The sequence below is a fragment of the Daldinia vernicosa genome, assembly GCF_022497035.1.
Source record: "Daldinia vernicosa strain CBS 139.73 unplaced genomic scaffold F5Y00scaffold_58, whole genome shotgun sequence".
Lineage (NCBI taxonomy): Eukaryota > Fungi > Ascomycota > Sordariomycetes > Xylariales > Hypoxylaceae > Daldinia > Daldinia vernicosa.
In genome coordinates, this window is record NW_025953974.1 from 1 (window position 1) to 15,468 (window position 15,468).

At 37.6% G+C, this 15,468-nt stretch overlaps 5 protein-coding genes across 5 annotated transcripts; 3 read left to right on the forward strand and 2 right to left on the reverse strand.

Annotated features, from left to right (window-relative positions):
- The first annotated feature begins 4,102 nt into the window (after window positions 1-4,102).
- On the forward strand, window positions 4,103-7,990 carry F5Y00DRAFT_246512 (leucyl-tRNA synthetase). Its single transcript, XM_048009165.1, has 4 exons — window positions 4,103-4,337; window positions 4,393-6,627; window positions 6,681-6,783; window positions 6,850-7,990. The coding sequence occupies exons 1-4, from the start codon at window positions 4,277-4,279 to the stop codon at window positions 7,805-7,807; spliced, it is 3,357 nt and encodes a 1,118-aa protein (XP_047861199.1). The 5' UTR covers window positions 4,103-4,276; the 3' UTR covers window positions 7,808-7,990.
- Window positions 7,991-8,098: 108 nt separating this feature from the next.
- On the forward strand, window positions 8,099-9,549 carry F5Y00DRAFT_170889 (tartrate dehydrogenase). Its single transcript, XM_048004857.1, has 2 exons — window positions 8,099-8,650; window positions 8,729-9,549. The coding sequence occupies exons 1-2, from the start codon at window positions 8,293-8,295 to the stop codon at window positions 9,460-9,462; spliced, it is 1,092 nt and encodes a 363-aa protein (XP_047861200.1). The 5' UTR covers window positions 8,099-8,292; the 3' UTR covers window positions 9,463-9,549.
- A 44-nt stretch (window positions 9,550-9,593) lies between these two features.
- F5Y00DRAFT_246514 (uncharacterized protein) lies at window positions 9,594-10,565 on the reverse strand. Its single transcript, XM_048009166.1, has 2 exons — window positions 10,134-10,565; window positions 9,594-10,069 (listed from the first exon to the last, which is right to left on the reverse strand). The coding sequence occupies exons 1-2, from the start codon at window positions 10,398-10,400 to the stop codon at window positions 9,761-9,763; spliced, it is 576 nt and encodes a 191-aa protein (XP_047861201.1). The 5' UTR covers window positions 10,401-10,565; the 3' UTR covers window positions 9,594-9,760.
- A 722-nt stretch (window positions 10,566-11,287) lies between these two features.
- On the reverse strand, window positions 11,288-11,969 carry F5Y00DRAFT_272940 (uncharacterized protein; the record flags this gene model as incomplete). Its single annotated transcript, XM_048013083.1, has 4 exons — window positions 11,742-11,969; window positions 11,613-11,669; window positions 11,434-11,552; window positions 11,288-11,367 (listed from the first exon to the last, which is right to left on the reverse strand). The coding sequence occupies exons 1-4, from the start codon at window positions 11,912-11,914 to the stop codon at window positions 11,288-11,290; spliced, it is 429 nt and encodes a 142-aa protein (XP_047861202.1). The 5' UTR covers window positions 11,915-11,969.
- A 1,266-nt stretch (window positions 11,970-13,235) lies between these two features.
- F5Y00DRAFT_246515 (pyridoxal phosphate-dependent transferase) lies at window positions 13,236-14,937 on the forward strand. The gene is made up of 3 exons (XM_048009167.1): window positions 13,236-13,560; window positions 13,632-13,890; window positions 13,948-14,937. Exons 1-3 carry the CDS (start codon window positions 13,305-13,307, stop codon window positions 14,771-14,773), a joined length of 1,341 nt encoding a protein of 446 aa, XP_047861203.1. The 5' UTR covers window positions 13,236-13,304; the 3' UTR covers window positions 14,774-14,937.
- The last annotated feature ends 531 nt before the right edge of the window (window positions 14,938-15,468 follow it).

The window sequence follows — 15,468 nt, forward strand, 5'->3', positions numbered from 1 at the left end:
TATTTTAATATATAATAATATAAATAAACCTTTAATAATAATATAAATAAACCTTTAATAATAAAATATAATAATATAAATAATAAAACTTATAAATTATAATAAATTATATAATTATAATTATAATTAATTTAATTATTAAAATTATATAAATAATTATTATTAAAATTATAATTAAAATTTATTTTATTTTAAAATATATTTAATTAATAAAAGTAAAAATAATTAAAATATTTTTATTTTTAATAATTTTAAACTTTTATTTAATTTAATTAAAAAAATAATAATTTAATAATTTTTTATAAATTTAAAATAAAAATATATAATATTTATTTTAATATTAAAATTAAAATTTAAAAAATAAATTTTATTATAAATATTTTAAAAGTTTTAATTTATATATTTATATTTATAAATAAAAAATAAAACGGGTTTTAAATTTTAATTTTAAACATATATAAATTTTATAAAATATTATTAATATATATTTAAATTTTTATATAATTATATTAATAATGATTTAATTAATAATAATAATATTAAAAATACTATTTATTTTAATTATTTAAAATTAATTTTTTATTTTTATTATTTTTTTTATATATTTTTATATATTTATAAAATATTATATTATAATATTATAAATGTTAATATTTAATATTATATTTAAAATAAAAGTAATATTAATCGTGTAATATACTTATTATTACCCGTGTAATAAAATTAAGTACGTATTTTATTTATTTTCTTTTAAAAATAACTTTTTTTATAACTTTATAAATATTAATTTAATTTTTTTTAAAAAAATATAATTAATTATATAAAAAAGGTAATAAAAATACGGTTTAAAGTGTACGTGATTTTACTTTAAATTAATTAAAATATTAAAAAAGTAAAGATTTATATATATAAAATAACTTTTTTATTAATATTTATTAATTTATTTTTATTTATTATATAAAAATAATTATATTTTTATTAAATAAATTGGTAAAAGTTTAAGATTTAATTTATAATTTAAATTATTAAATTATTTAAATATTAAGATTTTTTCGAAATTTATTCGGGTTATATTAATAGAATTATTAAGGTTAAAAAATATTAAAATTATAAAAAATAAAAACCATTAAAAAAAGTTTTATAATAGTTATTATAATTAAAATTTATATTTTTAACTATATTTAAATTAATATTAATTTAAATTACGTGTATTTTAAATTATAATTTTTATTATTTTTTTATTTAAATTATAATATAAATCATATATAAATTAAATTAAAATTAATAAAATTATTAAAAGTTAATTATAAAAAACGGTTTTAAATTACCCGATATATACCTCGTTTTATTACATAAGTAATAATAAATATATTATATAATTAATATTATTTATTTTATTAATTATTTTATTAATTTTTTATAATAATTTTTTATTTAATATAATATAAAAAAATAATATTAATTTAATAATAAAAAAGGTTTTATTTAAATAATAATTACATTTTTTTATTATAACCGATTATCACGTAAAAGTTATATAAATATTATATATATTTTTATATAAATTTATTAAATTATATATATATTTTTTATAAAAATTTTACGTAATTTTAAGTAATTTTTTAAAATGTATTTAATTTTATTATTTAATTTAATCTTTATTAATTAATCAATTAAATAACTTTACATATATATATATATATATTTAAATTTTATTTTTAACTTTTTTACATTATAATATTTAAATATAATCGTATAATTTTAACTTAATATATATAATTAATTAAAATTAAATTAAATAAAGTTATAAAACCGTAAAATAAAATGTAAAATAAAAGTATATTATTAAACGAACGGTGTAAAATTAAATTAATAAAAAAGCTTATATTTAAATTAAAAAACGTTATAAAAATTATAATATATATTTAAGTAAAATAAATATAAAATATAAAAAAATATTAAAAAGATTATATAATAAAAAACATATTTATGGTTTATTTTATTTAAGTTATAATTATTATTTAAGTTATAATTATTATTTAAATAAAGCTTTTTTTATTACCGAATTTATATTATTTATATAAAAATTAAATTTTATTTTAAATTATAATTATTACGTTATAATTAATATTATAATTAATATTATAATTAAATAATATTAATTATATAATATATTTATTATTATTTATATAATATATAAAATATAATTTTAAATAATTTAAAATTATTTTTTATATTTAATTTTTAATAATTTCATAAATTTTAATTTAAATCTTTTATAATTTATATTAAAATATAATTAAAAAATAATAAAAATTACTATTTTAATTATACGTAATTTTAATTAATATTAAATTAAATACGATTAAAAATAAACGTTTTAATTATAATATTTATTATAAACTTTTTTTAATAGTTTTTATTTTTTATAATTTTAACATTTTTAATTTTTAATAATTTTATTAATATAATTTAAATAAATTTTAAAAAAGCTTTAATATTTAAATAATTAAATATTTAAAATTATAAAATAAATTTTAAATTTTTATTTATTTATTTTATAAAGATATAAGTATTTATATATAATAAATTAAAAGAAATTAATAAATATTAATAAAAAATTTATTTTATATATATAAATGTTTACTTTTAAAATATTTTAATTAATTCGGGGTTAAATCACGTGCATTTTAATTTATATTTTTATTAATTTTCTTATATAATTAATTATATAATTAATTATATAATTTCGAAAAAATTAAAATAAATATTTATAAAATTATTAAAAAAATATAAAAAGGTAAAAAAACACCGAGTACGTATTTTATTTTATTACACGGGTAATAATAAATATATTATACGATTAATGTTATTTTTATAATTAATTTTAATTTTAAAACGTATATATTTTAATTAATAATTTATTTAAATAATTAATTTAATTAATATATTATTATATTATTATTATTAATTAAAAGCGGTAATATTTATAATTGTTTTAAATTAAAAAATGTTTTAAAAAAATGCGACGAAATTATAATTAATTAAAGAATAATATGGTTAAAAAAAGTATATCTTTTCGAACGATTTTTTAATTTTAATTTAAAGTCACTTAAAATAACATAATATAAATCAAGTTTAAAAAGTTTTTAAATAAATATAAAATTAAAGTTAAATATTTAAAAAAAAATTTATAATTTTATTAATTTTAAAGTCATTTAAATAAAATTTAAAATATAAGTTAATTAATAATTTTATATATAAATTAAAAATATTTTAAAAATAATAACAAGTGTTTTAAAAAGTTTAATTTTTAAAATTTTAACCTTTTTTTTTTATATTTTAATTATTAATAACTTTATTAATTCTTAATATTTTTAATTTTAACTTTAATTTTTATTAAATATAAGTTCGAAATTAAAAATAGATTTAATTATATAAAAAACGAATCACGTGAACTATTTTTAAATATTTATTAAAATATATATATAAATGTATATTAAAATCATAAATTTAATAATAACATCGCCATTTTTTAAGTTATGATTTTAAAACTTTAATATGTTAAATATTAAATTATTTTATATATAAATATCATTTTTCCAAAATTTTAAACGTAATATTTATAATATTTATTTTTATTTAATTAATTTTATTATATATTTTAAAAATTATTTAAAAATATTAATATTTTATATTTATTTTTAAAACTTTTATATAATATTTTTCGTAATTTAAAATAATTATTAAATATTTAATTTTATTATTATATATAATAATTACGTTATAATTTTAATTTTTAACTTTATTAATAAAAATTAAAAAACTTAAAAAGTTAAATTAATTTAATAATATTTACATAATATTATTAAATATTAAATTATTAAAATCTTTAAAATTTAAGGATTATTTTAAATATAATTTTATAATAAACGGATATAATATTGTAAAATTATTAATGTTTTAATGTTTTATTACTAAATATAAATAGGTGTTCGGAGACTTCTTAGACCCGAGTTGTACATATATATCCCATAAGTATCCGGTGATTTCGTAAACCCGACATGTACACCTTATTCCGTTTAACGCATAATCTTCTGTGTTCCTTGCAACATTACTTTAAAGGTGCTTACCCCTCTGCCCCTCCGTCCCACGTATCAGTTAAGTTATGACTCGAAACTTTCCAATACTCGGATTGACAGTTGTTTTTTTTTTCTCCTTCATCGCAACCTTATCACCAAATATTTGAAGGGCACTGGGATAAGGTAATATCACCATGGCAGATCCCCTCAAGATAACGGAAGGGCTCCAGAATGCAACCCTCAAAGACCTCAAAGGTAAAATGCACAACCTCTTACTTTTTCTCGTGTTGAATCTGACAGTATTCTGGAGGGACTGAAAAGCGAGACTCCCTAATCGCGATCGAGAAAAAATACCAGCAAGAATGGGAAAGCCAAAAACTTTTCAATGCTGACGCGCCGTCGACGGCTGATATCCCTCTCCATTCTATCTCTGCCGCCGAGTTACGAGAGAAGTTCCCAAAGTTCTTCGGAACAATTGCCTTTCCCTATACAAATGGACGTCTCCACGTGGGCCATGCCTTTTCGTTCAGTAAGGTCGAATTCCACGTCGGCTACGCTCGTATGAAGGGAATCAATGTCCTATGGCCGCAAGGATATCATTGCACTGGCTTGCCGATTAAGGCGTGCGCCGACAAGCTTGCTAAAGAAGTCGGGATGTTCGGTCAGGAGTTCGAGAGGTACAAGGAGGAAGATGAGTCCTTAATAGAGGCAACAGCTGCGCCCGCCAAGAGAGAGAGGGAGGATGTGACTAAATTCACCGCAAAGAAAGGCAAGGCTGCCGCGAAGGCGGTTAAAATGAAGTACCAATTCCAGATCATGCAAGCTATGGGCATTCCCGTCCAACAAATACACCTCTTCGCCGACCCGGCTTACTGGCTCGAGTACTTCCCTCCTCTCTGCAAGCTCGATCTGAGCAACTTTGGCAGTAGGATTGATTGGCGCAGACAATTTGTCACGACGGACGCCAATCCATACTTCGACGCGTTTGTCCGCTGGCAGATGATCCGACTAAGGGAGTTGGATAAAATCAAGTTTGGAAAACGGCATACTATCTACTCAATTAAAGATGGACAGCCCTGCATGGACCACGACCGCAGCGAAGGAGAGGGTGTTAACCCTCAATTATATGTGGCAATCAAGATGCAGGTACTCGAGTTTGCCCCCAAGGCTCAAGAAATCCTACAAGGAAAGCTTCCCAAAGATGCCAAAGTATACCTAGTTCCGGCAACCCTACGAGCGGAGACTATGTATGGACAGGTAGCTTGTTTCGTCTCGCCAAAGATTACCTACGGCATCTACGAAGCCGCCCCCGGGGAATACTATGTGATGACAGAAAGAGGTGCTAAGAACATGGCCTACCAGGAGATATTCGCCCAAGAGGGTGTTATCAAGAAGACGACCGAGATTGATGGCTCGGATCTCATTGGGTCACTGGTCAACGCCCCTCTTAGCTTTCACAAGGATGGAGTTCGGGTACTTCCCATGGAGTCGATACTTGAGACCAAAGGTACTGGAGTAGTGACATGCGTGCCCTCGGATTCGCCCGACGATTATGCCACGATAACGGACTTGGCTAAAAAGGCCGACTATTACAAGATCCAGAAGGAGTGGGCGGAACTAGAAATTATCCCTATTATCCGGACGCCTACTTCTGACTTGCTCGCCCTGGAACTAGTCAAAAAGTTGAAGATTGCGTCTCCAAAGGACGTGAAGCAACTCAAAGAGGCTAAAGAGTTAGCCTACAAGGAGGGTTTCTATCAGGGCCACATGTTGGTAGGAGACTTCAAAGGAGAAAAGGTAGCAGATGCCAAGCCCAAGGTTCGAGCTCAACTGATTGAAGCTGGTCTTGCCTTCGAATACGCAGAGCCTGAGAACAAAGTTGTCAGCAGGAGTGGCGATGAATGTACGGTCGCACTCATGGAGCAGTATTATATCGACTACGGAGAGGATTCATGGCGCACAATCGCCACTAACTATGTCGAGAACAAGGATGGAAATGGTCTCAACACTTATTCGAGCGACGCGCGCAATGCATTCTTGGGAGTGCTTGACTGGCTCAAGCAATGGGCATGCGCTAGGACATACGGTCTTGGCTCACAACTTCCATGGGCCCCTGAATTCCTGGTAGAAAGTTTAAGTGACTCAACCATTTACATGAGTTACTATACCGTCGCCCATTTCCTCCACAGTGACCTCTTCGGTCGGGAAAAAGGTAGTGGCAACATTGCACCAGAACAGATGATTGACGAAGTTTGGGATTATATATTTTGCCGTACTAGTCTTACCGATGATATCCTGGCTAAGTCGAAGATTCCCAAGGAGACCCTAGAGTCGATGCGCCGCGAATTCGAATACTTCTACCCCCTTGACTTGAGAGCGAGCGGCAAGGACCTAATCAACAACCACCTTACATTTTTCCTATACAACCACATCGCACTATTCCCTAGGGAGTACTGGCCTAAGTCTATTCGAGTGAATGGACATCTTCAGCTTAACGGCGAAAAGATGTCTAAGAGTACTGGCAATTTTATGACTCTCGATGATGGTAAGCTTGTGCCAGGTGTTTATTCTTCGTAAACATTGCTAACTAGGCTGCAGTGGTGAAGAAATTCGGCGCGGATGCGTCTCGTATAGCTCTTGCGGATGCTGGAGATACCATTCAAGATTCCAATTTCGTCGAGGACGTTGCCGACAACACTATGTAAGTCACGCGAATATCAGCCACAGTCATTACATGATAGATGAACTAATAGGCTACTATCACTAGCCTTCGACTGCACACTCTGAGGGAATGGTGCGAAGAGATGGCTAAGAGCCAGGATCTGCGAACGGAGCTGAATGACTTCGAAGACGCCCTCTTCGATAACGAAATGAACACGCTACTGCAGGAGGCAAAGAACCATTACGAGGATACGAATTACAAGATGGCCCTGAAGTCGTGTTTCTATGACCTGATAAATGCAAAGGATGTGTACAGAGGAGCTTGTGTAGCGGCTGGAATCGCGTTGAACAAGGAGTTGGTGTTCAAGTACATGAGACTCCAAGCACTGTCCCTTGCTCCGATTGCACCGCACTGGGCTGAGTACATCTGGCTCGAGATACTTCACGAGGCGCAGACAATACAGGTAGCCCGGTGGCCCGAAGTGCCAGAGGCCAATGCCGGCCTTAGCGCGGCCCGCGCCTACGTTCTCACGACACAGTCTAATATCACGTCGGCGGAGTCGGCGCAGATCAAGAAGATGGCCAAGGGAAAGCAAATGAACTTCGACCCTAAGAAACCCAAGAAGCTAACGATTTTTATAACTCGAGAATTCCCCAAGTGGCAGAACGAGTGTATCGCTCTGATTAGGGAGACGTGGGATGAAGCGACCAAGACGCAGAAGTGCACCGACAAGGAGCTAAGCGGCCGGATTGCTAAGATAGGCAAGGTGAAGGAGGCGATGCCATTTGTGCAGCTCCTCAAGAAGAGGCTCCGTAACGGAGAGCCGATCGACGTTGTGATGGAACGTAAATTGGACTTCGACGAGTCCAAGACTGTCACGGCCATGGTGCCCGGTCTAAAGAGAGCGGCAGGGCTATCGGATGTAGATGTCTTATTAGTAACCGAGGGCAGCAAGACAGGAACCGACCTAGTACACGGTGGGGAGGTTGACATCAAGTCCCCGATTGCGGAGCAGGCTGTCCCTGGTCAGCCGTCATTTCTGTTTGAGAATATCGAGGCATAGTTAAAAGGAGATTAACTGGACTCATGTTTAAGTATAGATGAGAAGAGGGAAGGAAATAAAAATAACACAAAGTCCTTGCAAGACCACATATCCCGATAGATTTTAAATGTGTTAATAGCTAGGTTAGCTAGTTCTCTTAGATAGAAGAGTTAACGAAAATGAGACAGTAAAAAACACTTAAGCCGAGGCTCGCAACGAGGTTACGTAGCGATAGTAATACGGTGTAGGGTTTTAAGGTAACTATCGGTAATAAGTGACGTTTTTATTATTATTTTATTATTTTATTTTTCTTAACCGAAGGCTCGGGGTTTTAGCATTGATGTGAGAGGTAAACAAGTATAAGTAAACTCAAGAGGGACGAGTTTTTCTTCCTGTTCCTCTTCACTGGTTGCTATATTATTCTTACTCCACCTATAAGCGACATTCGCAAACCGCGCCGCCTTTGAACCGACCCCTCACCTTCTTCACCATTCCCACGAACAAAGATGGCCAATAGCCCGCTAAAGATTGCCGTTATCCCAGGCGATGGAATCGGGACCGAAGTGATGCCATATGGCGTCCGATGTCTCGAGGCGGCTGCGAAGGTGTTCGGTATCTCGTTGAGCTTCCAGACGTTTGATTTTGCTAGCTGCGACTTTTATAAGAAACATGGGGATATGTTGCCGCCAGACTGGAAGGAGTCTCTTAGCGGGTTTGATGCTATCTACTTTGGCGCCGTCGGCATGCCGGATTTGGTGCCGGATGAGGTATCGTTATGGGGGAGCTTGTTGAAGTTTAGACGGGAATTCGATCAGTATATTAACCTTCGTCCGTGCCGGCTATTGGCTGGTGTCGATTGTCCTCGTACGTATTATACTTTTATGAGTTATCTTTATGAGCTTTCATCATCATCCCCATCTGACCTACCAACCCTATAAATAGTGGCCGGTCGAAAGCCTGGAGACATCGACTTCTGGATAGTGCGGGAAAACACGGAAGGCGAGTATAGTAGCATCGGAGGTAAGATTTTCGAGGGGACAGATAGGGAGACAGTGATCCAGGAAACGGTGATGACACGCACTGGTATCGACAGAGTCCTTCGTTACGCCTTTGATCTTGCGCAAAGCCGGCCGCGGAAGCGTCTTACAAGCGCGACCAAGAGCAACGGCATCAGCATCACCATGCCATATTGGGACTCCCGCGTCCGCGAGATGTCAAGCAAATACCCCGACGTCAACGTAGACAAATATCACATCGACATCCTAACCGCACATTTCGTCCAGCGGCCCCAAATCTTCGATGTCGTCGTCGGCAGCAACTTATTCGGCGACATCCTATCGGACCTCGGGCCAGCCTGTACGGGTACAATCGGGATTGCGCCGTCGGCCAATATCAACCCGGACCGGCGATTCCCGAGCCTGTTCGAGCCGGTACACGGCAGTGCGCCCGATATCGCTGGCAAGGGCATCGCGAACCCCGTGGGCATGATCTGGGCGGGGCAGATGCTGCTTCAGCATTTCGGATACCAGGATGCTGCTACGGCAGTACTGAAGGCTATTGAGACGGTGCTCGCGCAGAGGGACCAGAGTGTTATTACTGCTGATATGGGTGGTAAGGGAACGACGAAAACCCTAGGAGATGCTATTGAGGCGGCGATCCTTGCGGCTGGGAAGTAGAGCGCTGCTGTCACGTACTTGTTGTTATATATATATATATATATATATATATATATTAGTATATACATAGGTATCTATTCGCACTACGAGCCTCTGGTAATACTTTTCACTTTATTATGTATTATTTATTATTATTATAATAGGTCAAGTATATCCACTATCAAAAACGATGCCATCCTCTTACTACTACTAGGTAGGTTAGGTATTTAGAATATTCGCTACCGAGTAAACCGAACACCCTCAAGCTTCGCAGATCCCATAACAACCTAATAATAGAACGGCACACCCGACTCGACACTTAGATACCGGTGTACGCCTGCAGCGACAGCTTGTACGTCCCACACGTAGTACTAACATCCGCACAATCCGCCGCCGCACCGCTTTTGCCCTCGGCGACACACGTGTTGAGAATCGAGGCAGTCATTGTGTTCGCGATCCACTGCGAATCTTCCGAGAAAACCTCCTGGCTCTTACCACCGCACACCCGGCCAAGACAACCGCCCTCCCACCAGTTCAAGCAGAATCCCCCGGCTACCTTGATGGTGCCGTTGTTGGCTCGGATATCGCCAATGACGGCCTGGCAGTCGGCCACAGAAGCTGTGGTATCCTACGGTATAAAGTCAACTCCTAATGTACAAGGACTCAAGCAAGAAGGGCAGCGACAAACGTACCTCTAAGCAAGCACTAAAGCTCTCGCCCGCGGCCGTGGAAGCGCTGTGCACGGACGCAGCATGGAAGCCCTCAACATGCGCCCTATCGTCAAGCGTAAGGAAACCCTTAGGTCCGGTGCCAGTGGTGCGCGACTCAACATGGCTCTCGACTTGGTTCGCGGCCGCGATATACGGACGATGCAGGTTCGGTAAACGTCTCGCGGACACGGCGCAAAAGCCAGCCACGAGCGCAAGGGTTTGGATGGAAAACTTGGACGGGAAAATCATTTTGAATTAGACCGCGACGGGGAATTCAACGAGTGGAAAGCAGATAGAGTCTGCAATAAGCGTGAGCAAAGGAGCGACTGAGAAGTAAAAGAAAGTAGGTAACGGTAATAAATGAAGGGCGCGGTATATACTATCTAGTTATATAGGCATCTATATACAAGTAAGTATGTATGATCTTGACTTATTATAGATAGCGAAGGATGAGACTAACCATAGCTATCCACAGCTTCCCCCTGCGCATTGGCTTGTAGCCTTATAGCCTTATTACAGACTCACAAAGTACCTAATCTTACTGTATGTGGGTCAGACATGGTAATAGACCAGGTCGAATTTATGAGTTTTGATGATATTCGCGGTATTACTAGCTTAGTGCCCAGATTCGCTACAGGGGAAACAAAGAATCCCTGACAACATTGGAAATTGTTGATAGTTGATATAAACTTTTAGTCGTCCATAAGAACTGATAACGACATATATGTTGCCATATATATTGCCATGTGGAAAGTTGATGACCTTCTGGTTAATTTAATCGTGCTCGTGAGCCTCGTGAGCAGTGACTCTCCGAGGTGCTGTAAATATGAATATATAAAGGCAATCAGCCGTATATTCTGCTCTGCATAGCTAATAGCTCGGGAAGCACGTATTATATGAGAATGCAATGTGCGGAACGTATGTACCAAATCGTATCGCGATGAATTGAAGTCAACGCACATCAGCCCTATAAGTAAGGCGTGGCTATATCACAAGTTAATCTACCACATGGACAGTTCACCGTCATGGCCTCCCTATTCCTCGAATCCTCTCAGTAAACGGATAATACGGACATGGGTATCACGTATTCTGAATCGAAGCCTGGCGTATATCACATAGTCGAGTAGTATTCCAGACTAGAATGGACCCCTCTCTGTCTTGTTTCCGATGTAGTTGAAGCAGCCCAGAGCGCCGTCGTGATTCCAGATAAACCGATCTGGATAATGGGTCAGTACTATTAACGCAATAGTCTATATCATTAACACAAGATGGGCAATCATACTGAGATCGTAGGTGGAAGAGGCGAAACGGCCTTGCCCATTGAGGCAGTCACAGGTCAGGATGAAGTCGACGTTGCTCCCGCGAACCGCGCAGTTGCCGCAGGTTGACCAGTAGCCTCCACTATCCAACATTCATGTTAACACGATAAGAAAGATGTGAGACGCGGATAAGGTCTCGTACCTGACGTAGGGGTAGAGCTTGCCACCGTAGTTGGTTAGGCAGACGTTGGTGTCGAGCCTTTACGGAGTCTCCGAGTTAGTAAATGCAGTCAAAATGATTTTCTTTTTTTTTGTGTCCATGGACACTTACCAAGTCCAATCGTAGCTATACTCTGCCCAGTTGTTGTTGTTGCAATACATTCCGAGGAAATTGTCTGACATGAAGCCAGTCTGCCAGGTGCAGTTGGAGACGAAGCCTTGAGCATTGGCTACTCGAGCAGCAGCTCCAAGTACCACCGCGGTGATGGCAATGAAGGACTTCATCGTGTTTGCAATATAGCCTCGTTACGTATTTGGTTGTTTCGGTGATCTTTTCACAAGGAGTAAAGGAGTGATAGTTTCCGTGTTATGAGAAATGACGAGCATAAGCAGCGAGAAGGATGGGTGCAGATGAAGAATGAAAAAAGGGGGGGCAATGCGACTGAGAGTGATGAGGGCCTTGGTGACTCAGTTGGATTCTAATGTGTTGCCTAGAAAAAAAAGGGTTGTGCACCTGTTGTCAGTCGCGTATATACGCGCTCTACGCGCGTGCTTGGTAGATGATGAGGGAGTGACTACAATCTACATGTGGTTTTGGATGTGCTTAAGGGCTAAGAAGTAAATCAGAAGCACCGCTACGGGACGAAACAATATGCAACTGCCACCTGTAAACTTTCATCTCAAACCGAACCAAACCGAACCGATATGATAGAGACATCCTAACATCCTGACATCCTAATTATAAGTAAGGCCATGCTTTCCTCACGAAGCAGCAAACTTTAGCGTATCAGGTGGTACACTGGTATTGAATGTGTTAGGGGTATGCAACGTACCTACCTAAATACCCTCCTATACACCTATACACCTATACATCTATACAAATAACCCTCCTATCTATCACCTGAACACCTTCTACGCGAGATAGCCATATTGACCATGTTACCTTAGGTATGTAACATGTTTTACTGACAAGTTGCGTATAGATTAAGTTTTTATATCTTGCTACGGAACAATTTGCTGTGTCTTGGGCCAAGGTCTGGGTTTGGGGTTTTGTGTGAGCAGTGCGAGAATCCTAACACAAGTTGAGACGAGCTCTTCGGTGTGTTCTATGCTGTCCATCCTATAATCTATTTCAGTATATCACGTGAACCTGAGAATGGGATACGGTAAACTAGTCGTGTTGCCGAGCCCCGTCTATATGTAGAGGAGCACTCCGTATGCCGTCCCCATCTTTATAGAATGATACCACCGTGCTGTGCCATAGCTACACGTAACCTAGTATAATTATAAACCTCCATTAATTAGCTATGGCTCATCATGCATCATTCTGCATCATCCTGCATCATCCTGCATCATCATCATCATCGTCGTCGTCGTCGTCGTCACCACCATGTATGTCATCCGGCGAGCTGAAAAGGGGAAGTGCCTTGTGGATATACATAGCAATCCCTCCCATGGAACGCCGACTTTAATTGGTCGGCTTCTACGCGTAACACCTGATTAAGGTATCTCCGACGGCTGCTATCACTTGGTAGTATGTATGATGCCCCATTTATCCGGCTTTTGTGAAGCTAATCGATTAGTGCACTTACACGGTAATGCGATAGCCACTCATCTCAAGCACATTCTATAGGCGATCCGGGTCTTCTCAAGTAGGCAATACTCCGTATTAACCATGGATGTTCTCGGGAAGCCTCTGCTTAGAACGGCGCTCGCCGGAGGCACGAGACTCGGCCGGTCCACACGCCGACTCCAGACTATAAAACATTTGGCGACCCCGCCGTTACCTTCAGTCCTATTCCGACCTACTAATCATCTTAGATTCATTCATTCTTCGCTTAAACATACGTCGCCTATCATGGAGAAATTTGAAAGCGAGCCGGCTAGCAGCTGGCTTGGCCATCGAGGTGCTGCTGCTTTTGACCTTAGAAGTAGGTCGTTGACTCGTTACCCCTTTAACCCAGCTCCTTATACTAGGTACTTAACTCTCATGCACACATAGGCGATACCATGACAACTCCAACCCAAGCTATGTTATTTGCCATTCAGAAAACGACGTTGCTGGATGATGTGTTTCAAGAAGACCCGACCACCATAGACCTAGAGGCGCACGTAGCCTCATTAACAGGTAAAGAAGCTGGACTATTTGTCCTCTCTGGTACCATGGGAAATCAAATCGCTCTACGTACCTTGCTCACTCAGCCTCCTCACGGTGTGCTGACTGACCACCGTTCTCACATTATCCAATATGAAGCTGGAGGGTAAACGCCATCGTCTGCCGCTGTATCCTCCTTGGGGCTGACTATTGCAATGCACAGTGTTGCGTCTCTATCCGGTGCCATGATCAAGGCCGTAGTACCTAGTAACGGCAATTATCTAACTCTAGAGGACGTCCAATCTAACGTCACGCTCGGGGATGAAGTGCATTCCTGCCCAACGCGCGTCATCAGCCTCGAAAATTCGCTGGCCGGCCTAGTCACGCCGTTAGACGAGGTTCGAAGGATCTCAGAGTTTGCACGGGAGCATGGCATACTTATGCACTGTGACGGTGCCAGACTATGGGAGGTAGTCGCCTCCGGCGGCGGGTCGCTGCAGGACTTCTGCCAATACTTTGACACCGTCTCCCTGTGCTTCTCCAAGGGTCTAGGTGCCCCGATCGGAAGTATAATCGTCGGCAGCAAGCCACTAATAAAGCACGCGAGATGGGTGCGCAAGGCTCTCGGCGGCGGTCTGCGTCAATCCGGTGTCGTCACGGCCGCGGCCAGGGTAGCAGTTGACGTGACCTTCGGGAAAGGACCCAACGGCGAGGGTGGACTACTACAAGACACGCACGCGACGGCCAAGCGCGTCGAGAAGATGTGGACGGATCTAGGCGGCAAGGTGGATGTTCCCGTCCAGACGAACATGGTCTGGCTTGACTTAAAATCCCTAAACACCAGCGCGTCTAGATTCGTCGAGTTAGGCCAGCAAGCCGGCTTGAAACTAAACGGCAATCGTATTATAACACACTACCAGGTCGGCGAGGAAGCTCTCCAGAGATTGGCTGGTGTCTTTGAGAAAATCGCTGCCGAGAAAGGGGCTAGTCATTCCGACGGACCCCGTGAGACGGCCGAAGGCTTGGGTCCTTACCGAAGTAATCCTTAACGTGACGGGGCCGCGGCTGGACAAGTTGCGCAATCCTCAAGGATATTGAATATCAACTTGATAGAAGCCTTATAAGTTAAAATTCTAAGGCACTTCAATTGGCCGTATTACTTTTACCGTGCAAATTCCTTCGGCATTGATTGGCTAGAATTTTTGTAAGATACTTCGTAATCCCCAGTTGAGGTTATTCGGTACTTTAGGTCGTATATCGAGTCCTCATACAAATCTCCCGAGAGAAATACTGATCGCAAGGTCGAGTAACGTCCCTCTATATGAGGTGCGTACGAAGCTAAAAAATTATATCCTTAACAATTGTACATGTAAGTACGTCTGTTAAGAAGGAGTAGATACTATCAAATACACACAGAACAGTGCTCTAAAATGTCACCGCCATGTAAAATACCAAAGCCCTATTACGAGTTTTGGTGGTCTGCGCACGAGTCGTGCGATGGGAATAGATACTTTTGACAGTACAAGAGTTAACAGGAGAAAAAATCGCCCTGCTCTTCTTCGCGAGAACAACGCCTGAAAATCTTAGAAATTACCCAGCTTTCTCTAGCGGGCCATACATCTCTCAGCATCACCTTTTCTCAAAACTTCAGGCTACCTAGATCTGGCTTTCTTGCCATCCACCACCTGCTCCTCAACGCCTCCCTAACTTATTTGTGCAGAGGGCGCCGTTATATACAACGCAC